We start from the raw sequence: 14058 nt of genomic DNA, 5'->3' as shown, positions 1-14058 counted from the left end.
GACTGCAGCATGTGCGAGGTGTCAGCACAAGTGAAAAGACAATTCACAAACGATTAGGAGAATCAAACCTACAACCACGACGAGCTGCTACAGACCCAGAATTGACCATGCAGCATCGAATCGCCTGACTTCACTTCACTCGTTAGCACTCAGAATGGACGATGGACGACTGGAACAAAGTATTTTTTTCCGACGAGTCTCACTGAGAGGTCCAGATGGTAGGCAGAGTGTAGAAACAACCTGAAGAGTGGTACACAGCTTTATAATTACTACGTAATTGAGCTTGAAACTTAATTTTATTTTAATTTTCCTAGTTTTTTTTTTTTTTTTCCCCCGGTCAGTGTAGTTGCAAGAGAAAAAAAGAAAATCTCCAAGTTTGTGCTGACAATGAACTGTATTAATTTGGTTTTATATTTACAGATTTATCCAAATACCTTACTATAATAATACCGGGCAGCTAGCAATTTTACGTGCGAACGACGATGGTGCTGCTACCTACCTGCCGGGATGGAGATACTCGCGAAACAAGCTGTAATCAACTGCAATGTATATTGTTGCTGGGCTAGTTAATTTGTTAATAGTTTTATGAATTAGTACTAGTGTTAAAATGTCAGAGTGTATATGTGCTGTTTATAATTGTGACAATTGCAGCATTACAAATTGCTCCAAATCGTACTTTCGATTTCCGACAGTTCATAAAACGTAAGTCAACAACATTCTTTAGTAGGCCTAATTCCTTCGTCTTTGTGTTGATAGAAAAATACAAATTAGATTTTTTATTTAGACATAATAAATAAACAGAAGTTAAAATGTATTGGATTTTAAGGTTTTATCAAATTAAGTTTCATTGTTGTCCACATGCCTTTACTAATTATTACAAGCATCAGATTACTATCAATTTTATCTTTGCAGTTGTCAGCAATGCGTATATAAAACATTACTGTAAATTCATTCCTAATATCAGATTGATTTTGTCTCGGTAAACCAAAGAAAAAATATGTGACAATTAATTACGGAAAGTAATATGAAGTATACAATATTTCTCATAACATGCAGCTTTGATATAAGATAATAATTTTACATTAAATATTATTCAACATTTCTTAAGTATTTCATATATAATTCCACATTAGTAACTCACGTTTCAAACAATAATCCCAATCTCGCTATGTTAATATTTGTATATGTGGACGTAATTCCATCCCTCTCCGCTAGATGTCAAGTCCGCGATATTTCGCATTGACCCCAATGCTGCTAGTATACAGCTGTCTGGTATTATTATAGTAAGGTATTTGATTTCACTGCACTTTATCAACTGCAATAGTCATCTAACATCTGAGTGAGATGAAGGTGATAATGCCAGTGAAATGAGTCCAGGGTCCAGTGTCGAAAATTACCTAGCATTTGCTCTTAATGGACTGAAGGAATACCCCGGAAAAAACTTCAACCAGATAACTTGCCCCAACCAGGATTTAAACCTGGGCCCACTCATTTCATGATTCGACATGTTAACCATTACTCCACAACAGTGGACTGTTTTCATCATTAAGAAGATCGTGAAATGGAAAATTTCAAGTGTTTTAGAACTCCTTACTCATCATGACTGATGAACAAAACCTTGGTAATATGGATGCAGATAAGCATTCTATTATTAATTTCTGTTATGAATATGGCAACAAAAGTTTTCATCACTTAAAAATCAATGAAATCGTCAAATAAGGTACTCTGTACCTTACCATCTTGAATGTGCTGTATCAAACAGACAAATTTCAGTTATTTTAAGGTATACCTAGTCTTACAATAAGTACTGTTACAAAGTTTTCAATAAATTGACACAAGATGTCAAGATATTTTAATATCCAAATAATACAGAAAAACAGAATTGAATCTCCCTAAATCTAAAGAAAACATTTTAAGCAGAGAAAACCCTCTAACCTTCGAACCAATTAACATTCAACTAGATTTAGAAGAACCAGTTACAAAATCTGAAACTTCCAAACCTCTACTAAAAGTGCTGGCATTAGAAGCTGTGAACAATAGATACCCACCAGAAGAATGGTTACATATCTACACAGATGGGTCTACTATCGATAACAACTCAGGATCAGGAATTACGTGTGCGTTATTCTCATTTTATCAACCAGCAGGACATCATACAACAAATTTTGATGCGGAAATAATGGCTATTCATATCTCACTCCAACACCTACTATACAGAATAGATAAATTTCAAAATGCTGTCATTCTCTCTGATTCTAAAGCAGCATTATATGCAATAAATTCATATAAAATGATGTCAATCCAAATTAAAGAATGTCACAAAATGATCCAACAACTTCAAAAACTACAGAAAAGAATTCAATTGCAATGGATACCTGCACATTGCGGAATTGCTGGAAATGAAACTGCTGACTTCCTTGCCAAAAAAGGATCCAATTTAATTCAGAATACAAATACAAGCCTACCTTTTACATCCATCAAAAGACTAATTAAAAATAAATATAAAATCAAGCAAAACCAAGCACTATGTACCAAAGCCAAAGATAAAAAATGGAGCATTTTAATAAAAAAAAACAGAAATTATTCCAGAAATCCCACGTAAATCTGCAGTAGCAAAATTCAGACTGCTTACAGAACACGATTATTTGGCCAAACACTTGAATAAAATAGGAATTTACACAAATCCAAATTGCCCTCTATGCAACAAAGAAGAAGAAATGACTGAAGATCATCTCATAACCTGTGAAGTTCTATTTGATGGATCCACCACAGAGAAATATTGGAGAGCAAGAACGCTAATGGCTTCGTTGCCAAAGCCCAGCATTAGATAACAACATATCCAAATAATACCAGTTACATGGATATACTGTATAATGAAACACAATCACAAATCATTCTTCAAAATGACCATCTTTAGCACACATGCAGTCCTTAAGTCTTTATGCTCGACCATGCCGAAATGTAGTAATTATACACCTGGTAGCAGCCCTTTAATGGACCTCATTAAAGTACACCTATCCATTAAAGTTCAGGTTTTCCACCAATCAGAAAACACCATTGTAGCAATATGAAAGTGCAAGTATTGATTATTCTTGGATATGCAATCGAAAGACAACTAGCGAAACGTCACGGAGGCTGGAAATCCAATACTGTCGCAGAAGGATATGTTCTGTTACTATAATAATTAGCGTTAATTGTAAATAATATTCAAATAAATTCAATTTGTCATCTCGTTTTTCATGGCTAAATCAATTTCCAGGTTATATCAAGATTAATGTTCATTTTACTCTCTAGATTATATCAAGGTCAATGACATTTGTTCCTCGGAAAAAATCAATAGTTTCGCGACTGTGCACATCTCACAATTTACGAGATATTGCACAAGGTCACTTCCGCTCCCCAGTCAGATAAGAATAATATGAATACTTATGAATAATTTCAAGTTAGAAATATGGTCGAGCATAAAAAGTCGTATGAAACTTGCCTATAATGGTAATTAAGACGCTTGTATGAAAATTCTGAAACGAGCGCGAGTTTCATAAACATACTCGCGTCTTAATTACTACCATTATAGGCTCGTTGCATAATGTACTATTGTGGCCACTCACCAATTGCATTACACAACACATCAACAAGGAATTCCACTGCTGCTTTCAAAAGAGAGCATTTAAAACTGGCAATATTGGAGCATCTCTTATTGCAAGCCATGTCCAGAAGCACAGACCACAATTTGTACTGTAGTCAAGAGGATTCAGATCCGGCTACCAGGAGGCCAATCAGAGGTGGAAATGAAGTCTGGCACATTGGTCGCAAGTCACTGCTGGGTTGTCTGAGCCTTATGTGCTGGGACTGAATCCTGTTGAAAGCTCCAGTTCTGATTGTGGAAGTGTGTTATTGAGGTTCCTGACCAGTCTTTCCAGAACTTTTTGGGTACACTTTGGTTGATGTTTTTATTCCCTTCTCGTAGAAATGGAGTTCAGCTGTGCCCTCGTAACTCACGCCCCATCACACCATGATTAACGCAAGACTGGCCTTCTATGGCCAAGGCTGCAGGTTCGATCCCGGGCCAGGTCGATGGCATTTAAGTGTGCTTAAATGCGACAGGCTCATGTCAGTAGATTTACTAGCATGTAAAAGAACTCCTGCGGGACAAAATTCTGGCACATCCGGCGACGCTGATATAACCTCTGCAGTTGCGAGCGTCGTTAAATAAAACATGACATTAAACATTGATGCAAGATGATGGCCCTTCTGGACTTTTGGAGTCTTTTTGCCAGCTTCTCTTGAACTTGTGGTGTATACCCTGTCATTTTGAGCATTGAAAGCCTTAACACTGAAAACCTTTTCATCTGCCTATTTTCTGCATAACACTTAAATAAGTGCTTTGCTTTTATTAATCTACTGTGCTTCAATTCATTTGTGAGAATGTGTCCTTTGCATCATTTGTAAGTATGTAACCCAGGTCACTACTTAACATGCAAGACATAGACATCCTGGATATTCTTAGTTTACCAATGTGGTGTAGTTTATGCTGCGGGGGATTTTTATGTGATAGTGTTGGCTACATTGTTCCTTTTTTTGTTGTGAACGCACCCTCATTTTCGCTTCCTCTGATTGGAGGAACAAGGGAGTGGGGTGGCTGTCTGCTGGAGGAGCTAGGAGCGGCCTCGAGAGACGGGACTCGGGTTCAAAGCGAGTCAGAGAGAGGACGTCTAGTCTCCAACCTCCACGGGAGGATTCGTTGGTTGTTTGTACTTCGCCAACATCGCGGTTGAGTCGGCCCGCCTGGTTGAAAAGGAACGACTCTGGTTATGCGTGGGACGCATCACCGATAGAACATCGTTTTCATATTGCAGTTACATAGACCCGGGTGGTCTGCTTCATCTCTAGCAGAGCACTGGCCAGCTCTGTTAATTATCATATTCTACACAGCGTGGGATCGTCGACATCCTTTATATGATAGTGGAGTTTCTTTGAGTCTATCGTGATATTAATGGTGATAGTTCTGAGTCGGTGACGAGGTATTCTACACGGACCTGCACCAGCAATCAGCTAAAGGTTGGAGTGTTGAACTTTATTGGATTTCTCAGAGCCCGTGCGCCACGGAGAACTGTACTTTATGTGGAGGGTTTGATCACTTGTAGTGTATAATACCATATTTTCACTTCTCATTCCATGTTAGTTATTAGTCCTCTCTCTCTCTCGGCAATTTACGCCGTTATCAGACTTTAGTATTTAAAATTCTTTTATTAGCCCCACTTCCTGCTTGGGGTTATTCTTATGTTTTCACAGTTCTTAATTTGTATAATATTTGTAGCTTCTTTCTCTCTACTTGTTTGTGGTTTATTAAATTGTTATATTTATGATGGCTTGTGTTATAAGTACTATTGTTAGAGGCAACCAAAAACCTTGAACCATACGATCCTCTTTATTTTTCCTTCCTGGGTTTTCCCCAGGCACGCCAACCATAATTGTTTCCTTACGTATCAGATTTCTGCACACATTCAAGCTGCCGCTACTTTAACCAATTCTGGAGTCCATATTGTGTGTGGCCTTCCTTGCCTAGGGCAGTCTTTTACAGGTCATTTTCAATTAAAAGCTGGATAGTGCGATACACTGATCTCTTGGATATTTCCAGTTTCTGAAGCATTTTGAAAATCTCACCTGCTGACTTGTCCACCTTATGAAGTGCTATGACTGCTACACGATTTTCGTAATCACCCCAGTCCATCATGAAAGCTACTATAAACTTCTCGCTTCTGCAGCTCAACTAACAATGACTAAGGTCTTGCATCACGCCTCAGAAATGTGCTGCCTTCTACAGCCGAAGTACAGCCACTGTCAAAAGTTATGACAGTACAGTGAAACCCCGATAATACACGCCTGTTTGTTATGCTATTCTGCATTATATGCTCTTTTCGTCTGGTCTCTTGACCCTTTATAAAACCATGTAAAATCCACCACTTAAAATGTTCATCATCCCATTTAATACACAATTTCACCTGCTGAAAATTCTAAAATATCGTACTTTAAAGGATACTGGACTTCTACATTTACCGCTAATGCCCACATATTCAAGGATTTGTAGAAGTCTTTGTTTGGTGAATACAACAGAATGAAATGTGACCCTTCAGTACCTGGAAGATTACTGTATTCAGAGCCTGTCCTTCTTGCTGGCAGTTTTAAATCGCATTGTCAGTGAAGACTTGACCGGTGCATGTACAAGTGTGACGTGACTCATTAATGCCAATATGAATATAGGAATGATATCGAATATCAAAGAAATTACAAATTCTCTGTAAACATGATGAAAACATCATTATGAATCAGAAACAGTTTACGTCGATAAGTGACACAAGTTTCGCAGTTTCTTCGTGACAACAACTTTGAAGTGATTTCTCATGCTCGCTACTCACCTGACCTGGCTCCTAGTGACTTTTGACCGTTTCCAATGATGAAAGACACTCTCAGTGGTCGCACATTCACTAGTCATACCGCTATTGCATTTTAGCAATTTTCCAGTGATCAAAACAGACTCCTAAAGAAGCGTTCACAGTGGCCATGGAATCATGGCATCGAAATTGTGAAAAATGTGTATGACTGCAGGGAGATTAAGTCGAGAAGTGACACAAGTTTCGAATTTTTCGTGTGATTAGTTTGTGAGAAAAAAATCGGAGCTGTTATAACTTGAATGCACCTCGTACTACTGTTCTTATTTCCTTGACTGTTGTTGAATGGGGTATTTTATTGTTTGCGATACTGATATCTCATTACTAGTTAATTGTTAAAAAAATGGTGTGTGAATATCTGTCTGATTTTACAGTGTCTTGAAAAGATATGGGCCCTATTATTTGTCTTCCAGTTATAGTACACCACACCCCAACTTTTCATCATGAAATGTAAATTTTGTTAATTAACCAGAGACTGTCTACGCTCCAATGCCTATAACCATTTAAATTAAACCAAGCCTCATACAAGAAAATGAGGAAGTGCGAATCAACAGTACCATCAGTAATATTCCATAGAACCCAATTACAAAAATTCACACGTCTTATATCTTCTTGCAGTTTCAATTCCTGGAGTACAGTCACTCTGTATGGCTTCAAATGTAACAATTTAATAGCTCTAGGGGCTGAACTTCTTGAAATGCCTACTTCCTGTGAGACATGGCATAGAGATTTCTTTGGAGAATTCTCAAATGATTGTCCAATTTTGTCTAGTTTTTCTTCTGCTAGAATACGTTTCTTTCTGTTAGGAATTCTATCACTGATCCTGTTTCCCTAAATCTCAGAACAAGATTTCTTACAGTATTTCTATGTGAAATGTGGACGACAGGAAGTTTCTCTGCAAATTGCCTTCACAGTTCCCTACAAGACTCTGTTTTTACATAAGTGACACATGCAACCATTTTCAGTTGTAGTGTTAACTGTTGGGGTGGTATTTCAATAAACTAATAACTGCAATAAACTAATTTTAACTTACATACTGTCAGCTGTTACTAACACACGCAATAATGTTAAAGAGCAATTAACGTGTTAACTCACTGTAAGCACAGCACAAACTTAGCTGGTGCCAAACAGTGAATGACATTTGCCTTGAGCAGGATTCGTTCGCTTGATGAGGGAACCCCAAACGACTATGGTGTGTGGCTGGCATAAACCTTGCTGTGACACTCTGTATTGAAGGGGAAACTTTGTAATTACTTTGTGTCACACTTTTGAATAGCCTACGGATTTAGATCTATTAGAGTGGAACGCAGCTGGGAAGGCGGCGTGAAGATGGTTGCGCAGTAGCATTCGCTCGCTTTGTGGTATGACGTGTCTTTCGCTGACCCAATAGAATCAAATCAGTAACAGGTGATTGATTGTGCAGTTCACAAGTGGATGTTTTGAGAGTTTTATTTATAATATTACGATAAACGAATTTAGATTATTATTTATATGTGTGTTACAGGAGAATGGAGAAAGTTACACAACACAGAGCTGCACGCATTGTATACTTCACCTGACATAATTAGGACCATAAAATCCAGATGTTTGAGATGGGCAGGACATGTAGCACGTATGGGCGAATCCAGAAATGCACATAGACTGTTAGTTGGGAAGCTGGAGGGCAAAAGACCTTCAGGGAGGCCGAGACATAGATGGGAAGATAATATTAAAATGGATTTGAGGGAGGTAGGTTATGATGGTAGAGACTGGATTAATCTTCCTCAGGATAGGGACCAATGGCGGGCTTATGTGAGGGCGGCAATGAACCTCCGGGTTCCTTAAAAGCCAGTAAGTAAATAAGTATTTATATGTGTGTGTTACACAACACAGAAGTGCACGCATTGTATTCTTCACCTGACATAATTAGGAACATTAAATCCAGATGTTTGAGATGGGCAGGGCACGTAGCACGTATAGGCGAATCCAGAAATGCATATAGTGTGTTAATTGGGAGGCCGGAAGGAAAAAGACCTTTAGGGAGGCCGAGACGTAGATGGAAAGATAATATTAAAATGGATTTGAGGGAGGTGAGATATGATGATAGAGACTGGATTATCTTGCTCAGGATAGGGACCAATGGCGGGCTTATGTGAGGGCAGCAATGAACCTCCGGGTTCCTTAAAAGCCAGTAAGTAAGTAAGTATTTATATGTGTGTATGTATTACAGAAACATGGATCCAGAAAGAGAAAAATGGCACATATTATATCGGCAGGTGAGAGAAATAGCGTTTAAAGTATATTTGTATTTTGTAAGCATCCAGCAGCAGACGGCGAGATGTGGTGAGGGTAAGGAACACTATGTTGCCACACCTCAAAAGAAGACAGCAGTCACATATGGTATCAGTTTGCGAACAATGCAAAGAATAACAAGCTACGGAAATAAAACTAATGCAGTGTTCAAATGGCCAGGGAAAAATACTAAGAGGAAAAAACCAGTCATGGACCTGGATAACTTCAAGATAAATATGTATTGCATACAACAATATTTGATTTTTAAAATTGCCGACGTCGAGACAGTAACACATGAGGTTGTTGAAACAGTATCAAAGGAGGCATGGGAAAACTGTGTACGGCACGCGGAGAAATTACAAGAGGAAGATTATGCACGAGAGATTCGTAGGGATGATAAAATGGAGCCCTTCATCATTAATCTTCAATAGGTGAGCAGATTCACATCAATAAAAAAGAAAACACAAAGCTTAAAAAACGAGGATATTGTTCGAAAAAAAGAGGACAGAAAATATGTATTTAGATTTATACTTTGGCCTATATTATACTTTAAGCTCGACCATGCCGAAATGTAGTAATTATACACCTGGTAGCAGCCCTTTAATGGACCTCATTAAAGTACACCTATACATTACAGTTCCTACCATTGTAGGAATATGAAAGTGCAAGTATCGATTATTCTAGGATATGCAATCAAAAGACAACAATAAATCAATAAATCACCTATATTTGAAATAAAGTCAGTTCTGTTACTATAATAATTACCGTTAATTGTAAATAATATTCAAATAAATTCAATTTGTCATCTCGTTTTTCAATGTCTAATTCAATTTCAAGGTTATATCAAGATTAATGTTTATTTTACTCTCTAGATTATATCAAGGTCAATGTCGACATTTGTTGCTCGGAAAAAATCAATAGTTTCGCGTCTGCGCACATCTCACAATTTACGAGGTATTGCACAAGGTCAGTGTTCCGCTCCTCAGTCAGATAAGAATAACATGAATACTTATTTCAAGTTAAAAATATGGTCGAGCATAAAAAGTCGTATGAAACTTGACTATAATGGTAATTAAGACGCTCGTATGAAAATTATGAAACTTGCTTGCGCTCGTTTCATAAACATACTCGCGTCTTAATTACTACCATTATAGGCTCGTTGCATAATGTACTATTAAATTACGTCAGTATCTATTTTATTACAAAATATTTACAGTACAGATTTAGGCTTATATCATATTAAAAGTATATTAATATCTATTTTATTACAAAATAATTATGAAAACTTAATAATAATGATTTTACATATGGAAGTCATGGAAACTATAATAAAATTATTAAAAAAAACAGAAAACATCTATTCAGATTTACATTCGCACTTCAATTTACTAGCTACCTCTGAGCAACGACCATAACAAGGGGGAATAAAGGGGGTTATGATCACTGGCAAAGAGTATATTCCGTCGATGCTGCTGCCACCTACAGGCAAATTACTTGAAAAGTGGTCAAAGCAGATAATTTCAAAATATCAGGCATACAAGTTACGAAAAGGAGGACATTTCTTGATTTTTTTTTTACATCCGCCCAGACCCAGGACAAAGACCTAAAAAGGAGGATACGTCCAGACAAAAGAGGACGTCTAGTCACCCTAATCTTGAAGATAGTGATGAAGAAAGTGAAGACGACGATGATGCAGACGATCTCAGAGATATTTCTGATTAATGTTCAGGTAAATGTCTATTTATTAATTTATTATAGTTTTTAATTGTGTGTTTATTATTCAATGCTTTTTGTTTTCATTCTGTCTACTGTTAATTTAATTTATTTATGCTCGACTATGCCGAAATGTAGTAATTATACACCTGGTAGCAGCCCTTAATGGACCTCATTAAAGTACACCTATTCATTAAAGTTCAGGTGTTCCACCAATCAGAAAGTACACCTATTCATTAAAGTTCAGGTGTTCCACCAATCAGAAAACACCATTGTAGCAATATGAAAGCGCAAGTATCGATTATTCTCTCGGATATGCAATCGAAAGACAACTAGTGAAACATCACGGAGGCTGGAAATCCAATACTGTCACAGAAGGTCTGTTACTATAATAATTATTATAGTAACAGACAATTATAATTAGCGTTAATTGTAAATAATATTCAAATAAATTCAATTTGTCATTTCGTTTTTCAATGTCTAAATCAATTTCAAGGTTATATCAAGATTAATGTTTATTTTACTCTCTAGATTATATCAAGGTCAATGACATTTGTTTCTCGGAAAAAATCAATACTTTCGCGTCTCACAATTTACGAGATATTGCACAAGGTCAGTTCCGCTCCCCAGTCAGATAAGAATAACATGAATACTTATGAATAATTTCAAGTTAGAAATATGGTCGAGCATAAAAAGTCGTATGAAACTTGCCTATAATGATAATTAAGACACCTGTATGAAAATTATGAAACTCGCTTGCGCTCGTTTCATAAACATACTCACGTCTTAATTACTACCATTATAGGCTCGTTGCATAATGTACTATTTCATTTTCTTGGTTGCATTATAAAATGTACACATTTACGATTTCTCAATTTTAATATAAAGATACACGCAAGAGCAAAAAGTACATTAGTCTCGAAATTTAACATAACTCTTGGTGTCGTGCATCATGCTTTTATGAGTAAGCAACTTGGCATTGCAAAGTTCTGTCTCTCCCTGTGCTGTCGAAAGTTTGAAACTGCCTTCCCGGCTGCGTTCCACTCTAGTGATGTATATGTCGTAAATAAATCAATAAAGAGACTATCTTGTAACAGTGTAAGTAGTACAATTCTACAGTGCAGTGAACTACTGACTTGTTACTTAAAAAAGCATTTCCAAAAGTTGCAAGAAAAAATTAGCCATTATGAAAATCTGACAAGGACAGGGGCTGTTTATAACCTGTTCTAAAAATAATTGCCAAACTAACGTAAATTAATTTTGAGCTACGGAAATTATTATCGAGACAAGTGAACTTACCTATTGAAAATGTACACCTGAGAACAAAACGTTCATTAGTAGGGCAACCTTTAAACTGATCCAAAGCACAGATTAATCCATTATTTCTGAGCTGTCTTTGTGTAATCAATCCTTCATATCGTGGGTAACTCCCAAGAAGGATTTTTCCCACTTTCCGAAGTTTTAAATACAAGTCATTTGACTTCCATTCTATCTGTAACATAAGGAAAGAAAACGTCTTCAGTATTGTTCATTCATACCAAATTACCTTAATTACCCTAATAAGAAACCTTATAAAACCACACTCTGACAGCTGTACTGTCTGTATTATTATAGTGCCTAAGACATAGTATCACCCATCATAAAATTACCTATTTTTTTCTATAGCTCCTGAATTTCACTTATCTCAGAACTAATGTTATAAATGGAAAGTGGTAAAAACACTGTACAAACTACAGTCTTTTTGTGTATTTACGTAAATTTTATTTTCGTTTTTATTTGACAAAAATTATGTTTTAAATGTTCAGCCATCACTAAAAATGTATTCATAACTTATTTTTGTCCAATGGCAGTCCACTGCATGTCAGGCTGCGAAACTGTGGGCCCAGGTTCAAATTCTAGTTGGGACAAGTTACCTGGTTAAAGCTTTTTCCAGGGTTTTCCCTCATCCCATTAAGAGCAAATGCTAGGTAACTTTCGGAACTGGACCCTGGCCTTATTTCTCTGGCAACATCGCCTTCGTTTCACTCAGATGCTAGATAACCATCGCAGTTCATAAAGTGCAGTGAAATAAACCAATTAAAAAGATTAAGAAAAGGCCCTTAACTTGATGTTATTCAGCCCAACTCTACAAGTGGACTCATAGATGTCACTAATGTTGAGAAGCATAGAATGAGAGGATAAAAAGAAAGGAGAGAGTACTCCAAACCAAATCTGCTTGAAATCGGTGCGACGGATATGATGTCAAACTATACCTTTTACGCCCCATAATCCACGGAGAAATACCGCCAACTGCCAAATATTAAATTGCTACTATCGGTTTTGGTCATACATAAACAGATTAGAATGGCTCTGGAGGTAACAGTACTACTAGCAGATTATTATATCAATGTATATTTCACTAAATATTTATTAAAAGTGTTATGGTTGTGACATGGAATGAACACTTCATTTCCATATTCTTTCTTTTATCAAGAAGGATGCTGGCACTCCTTCATATGTTAAAGCATAGGGGGACGTATCAACGGACATATTCTACAGTTGAGCCGAATAGAATATTAGCTTACTTATAAATAAAATAACTCCTGCTGAACTTGATTACACTTTTGAAATATTCACAACATGAAACAATTCGTAAACGTAATAATATGAACAAAACAGCTGATAAACACACCGGAAAAAGAGATGAACTATGGGTAATTTGACGGCCATACTAGTACACCTTTTTGGTTCCATCGTTTCAAGCTTATGGCCCGGGGTTGAGCATAAACCACTTAATTCATCAGACTATCCAGAGTGCATGACCAATGATTAATAGATTTTGCATATACAGTAGAGTCCCGATTATCTGGACTATATGGGCCAAGGGCAATCCGGATAATACAGAAGGTGAGAGTGTTATGTAGTTTTTGATCCTGTAATCTTACAGGGACAAAGTCGAATCCAGTAATGTAGAAAGACTTACTCACATGTCCATAATAAACAAGTTATTCATAATACAATACAGTATGTAAATAACTTTAAAAAACTTCGTTATTGTTTAGTACTGTATACCATAATTAAAGAATGGAGACAGCTACCTCATGGCAATATGCCAATTACACGCAAACTCAAACTATACATACGATGTTATATGCAGATGACAAAGTATTATTTGCTAATTCTGAAGCTGTCTTCCATATATCACTACATAATTTAGAGAAAATAACCAAAAATTATGACATGAAAATTTCATATGATAAAACCTTAGTGTTCGCATTTAAAGGAAAAGATCCTATACCCAGCAAAATATGCCTCGAGAATGAATAACTGTAACTACCTTGGAAATTAGTTATCATTTACACACGACCTTGATATACAAAATAAACTTATCAAACTCAAACCAAGAAATGGATTCGGAACACCTCAAAATCTGTGCTTCAGTGGCTGACCATGATAATATCTTTGAAAAATATTGGAGTGCAAGAGGTCAAATGACTTTATTGTCAAATATCTGGCATTAGAAAACAAAAATTTATAAAAACATTATGTATAATAAATTCAGTTTTGAAACAGTGATTAGTTCAGAGATATACAAGACTCAAAATGTATAAAATTCTTGCTCAAGCAATTTTATCTTACAGATCCA

General features: G+C 36.5%; 1 protein-coding gene across 1 annotated transcript in view; it reads right to left on the bottom strand.

Annotated features, from left to right (window-relative positions):
* The window catches only part of LOC138706023 (tRNA (uracil-5-)-methyltransferase homolog B-like), a 46752-nt gene that overhangs the window by 18595 nt on the left and 14099 nt on the right, over positions 1-14058 (bottom strand). Inside the window, exon 4 of the mRNA XM_069834919.1 lies at positions 11733-11925. Coding sequence (XP_069691020.1) covers positions 11733-11925 — 193 coding nt within the window. The remainder of the gene's footprint in view (positions 1-11732; positions 11926-14058) is intronic.

This window comes from Periplaneta americana, chromosome 1 (genome assembly GCF_040183065.1).
Source record: "Periplaneta americana isolate PAMFEO1 chromosome 1, P.americana_PAMFEO1_priV1, whole genome shotgun sequence".
NCBI lineage: Eukaryota > Metazoa > Arthropoda > Insecta > Blattodea > Blattidae > Periplaneta > Periplaneta americana.
This window is presented reverse-complemented; position numbering and strand designations above follow the sequence as displayed.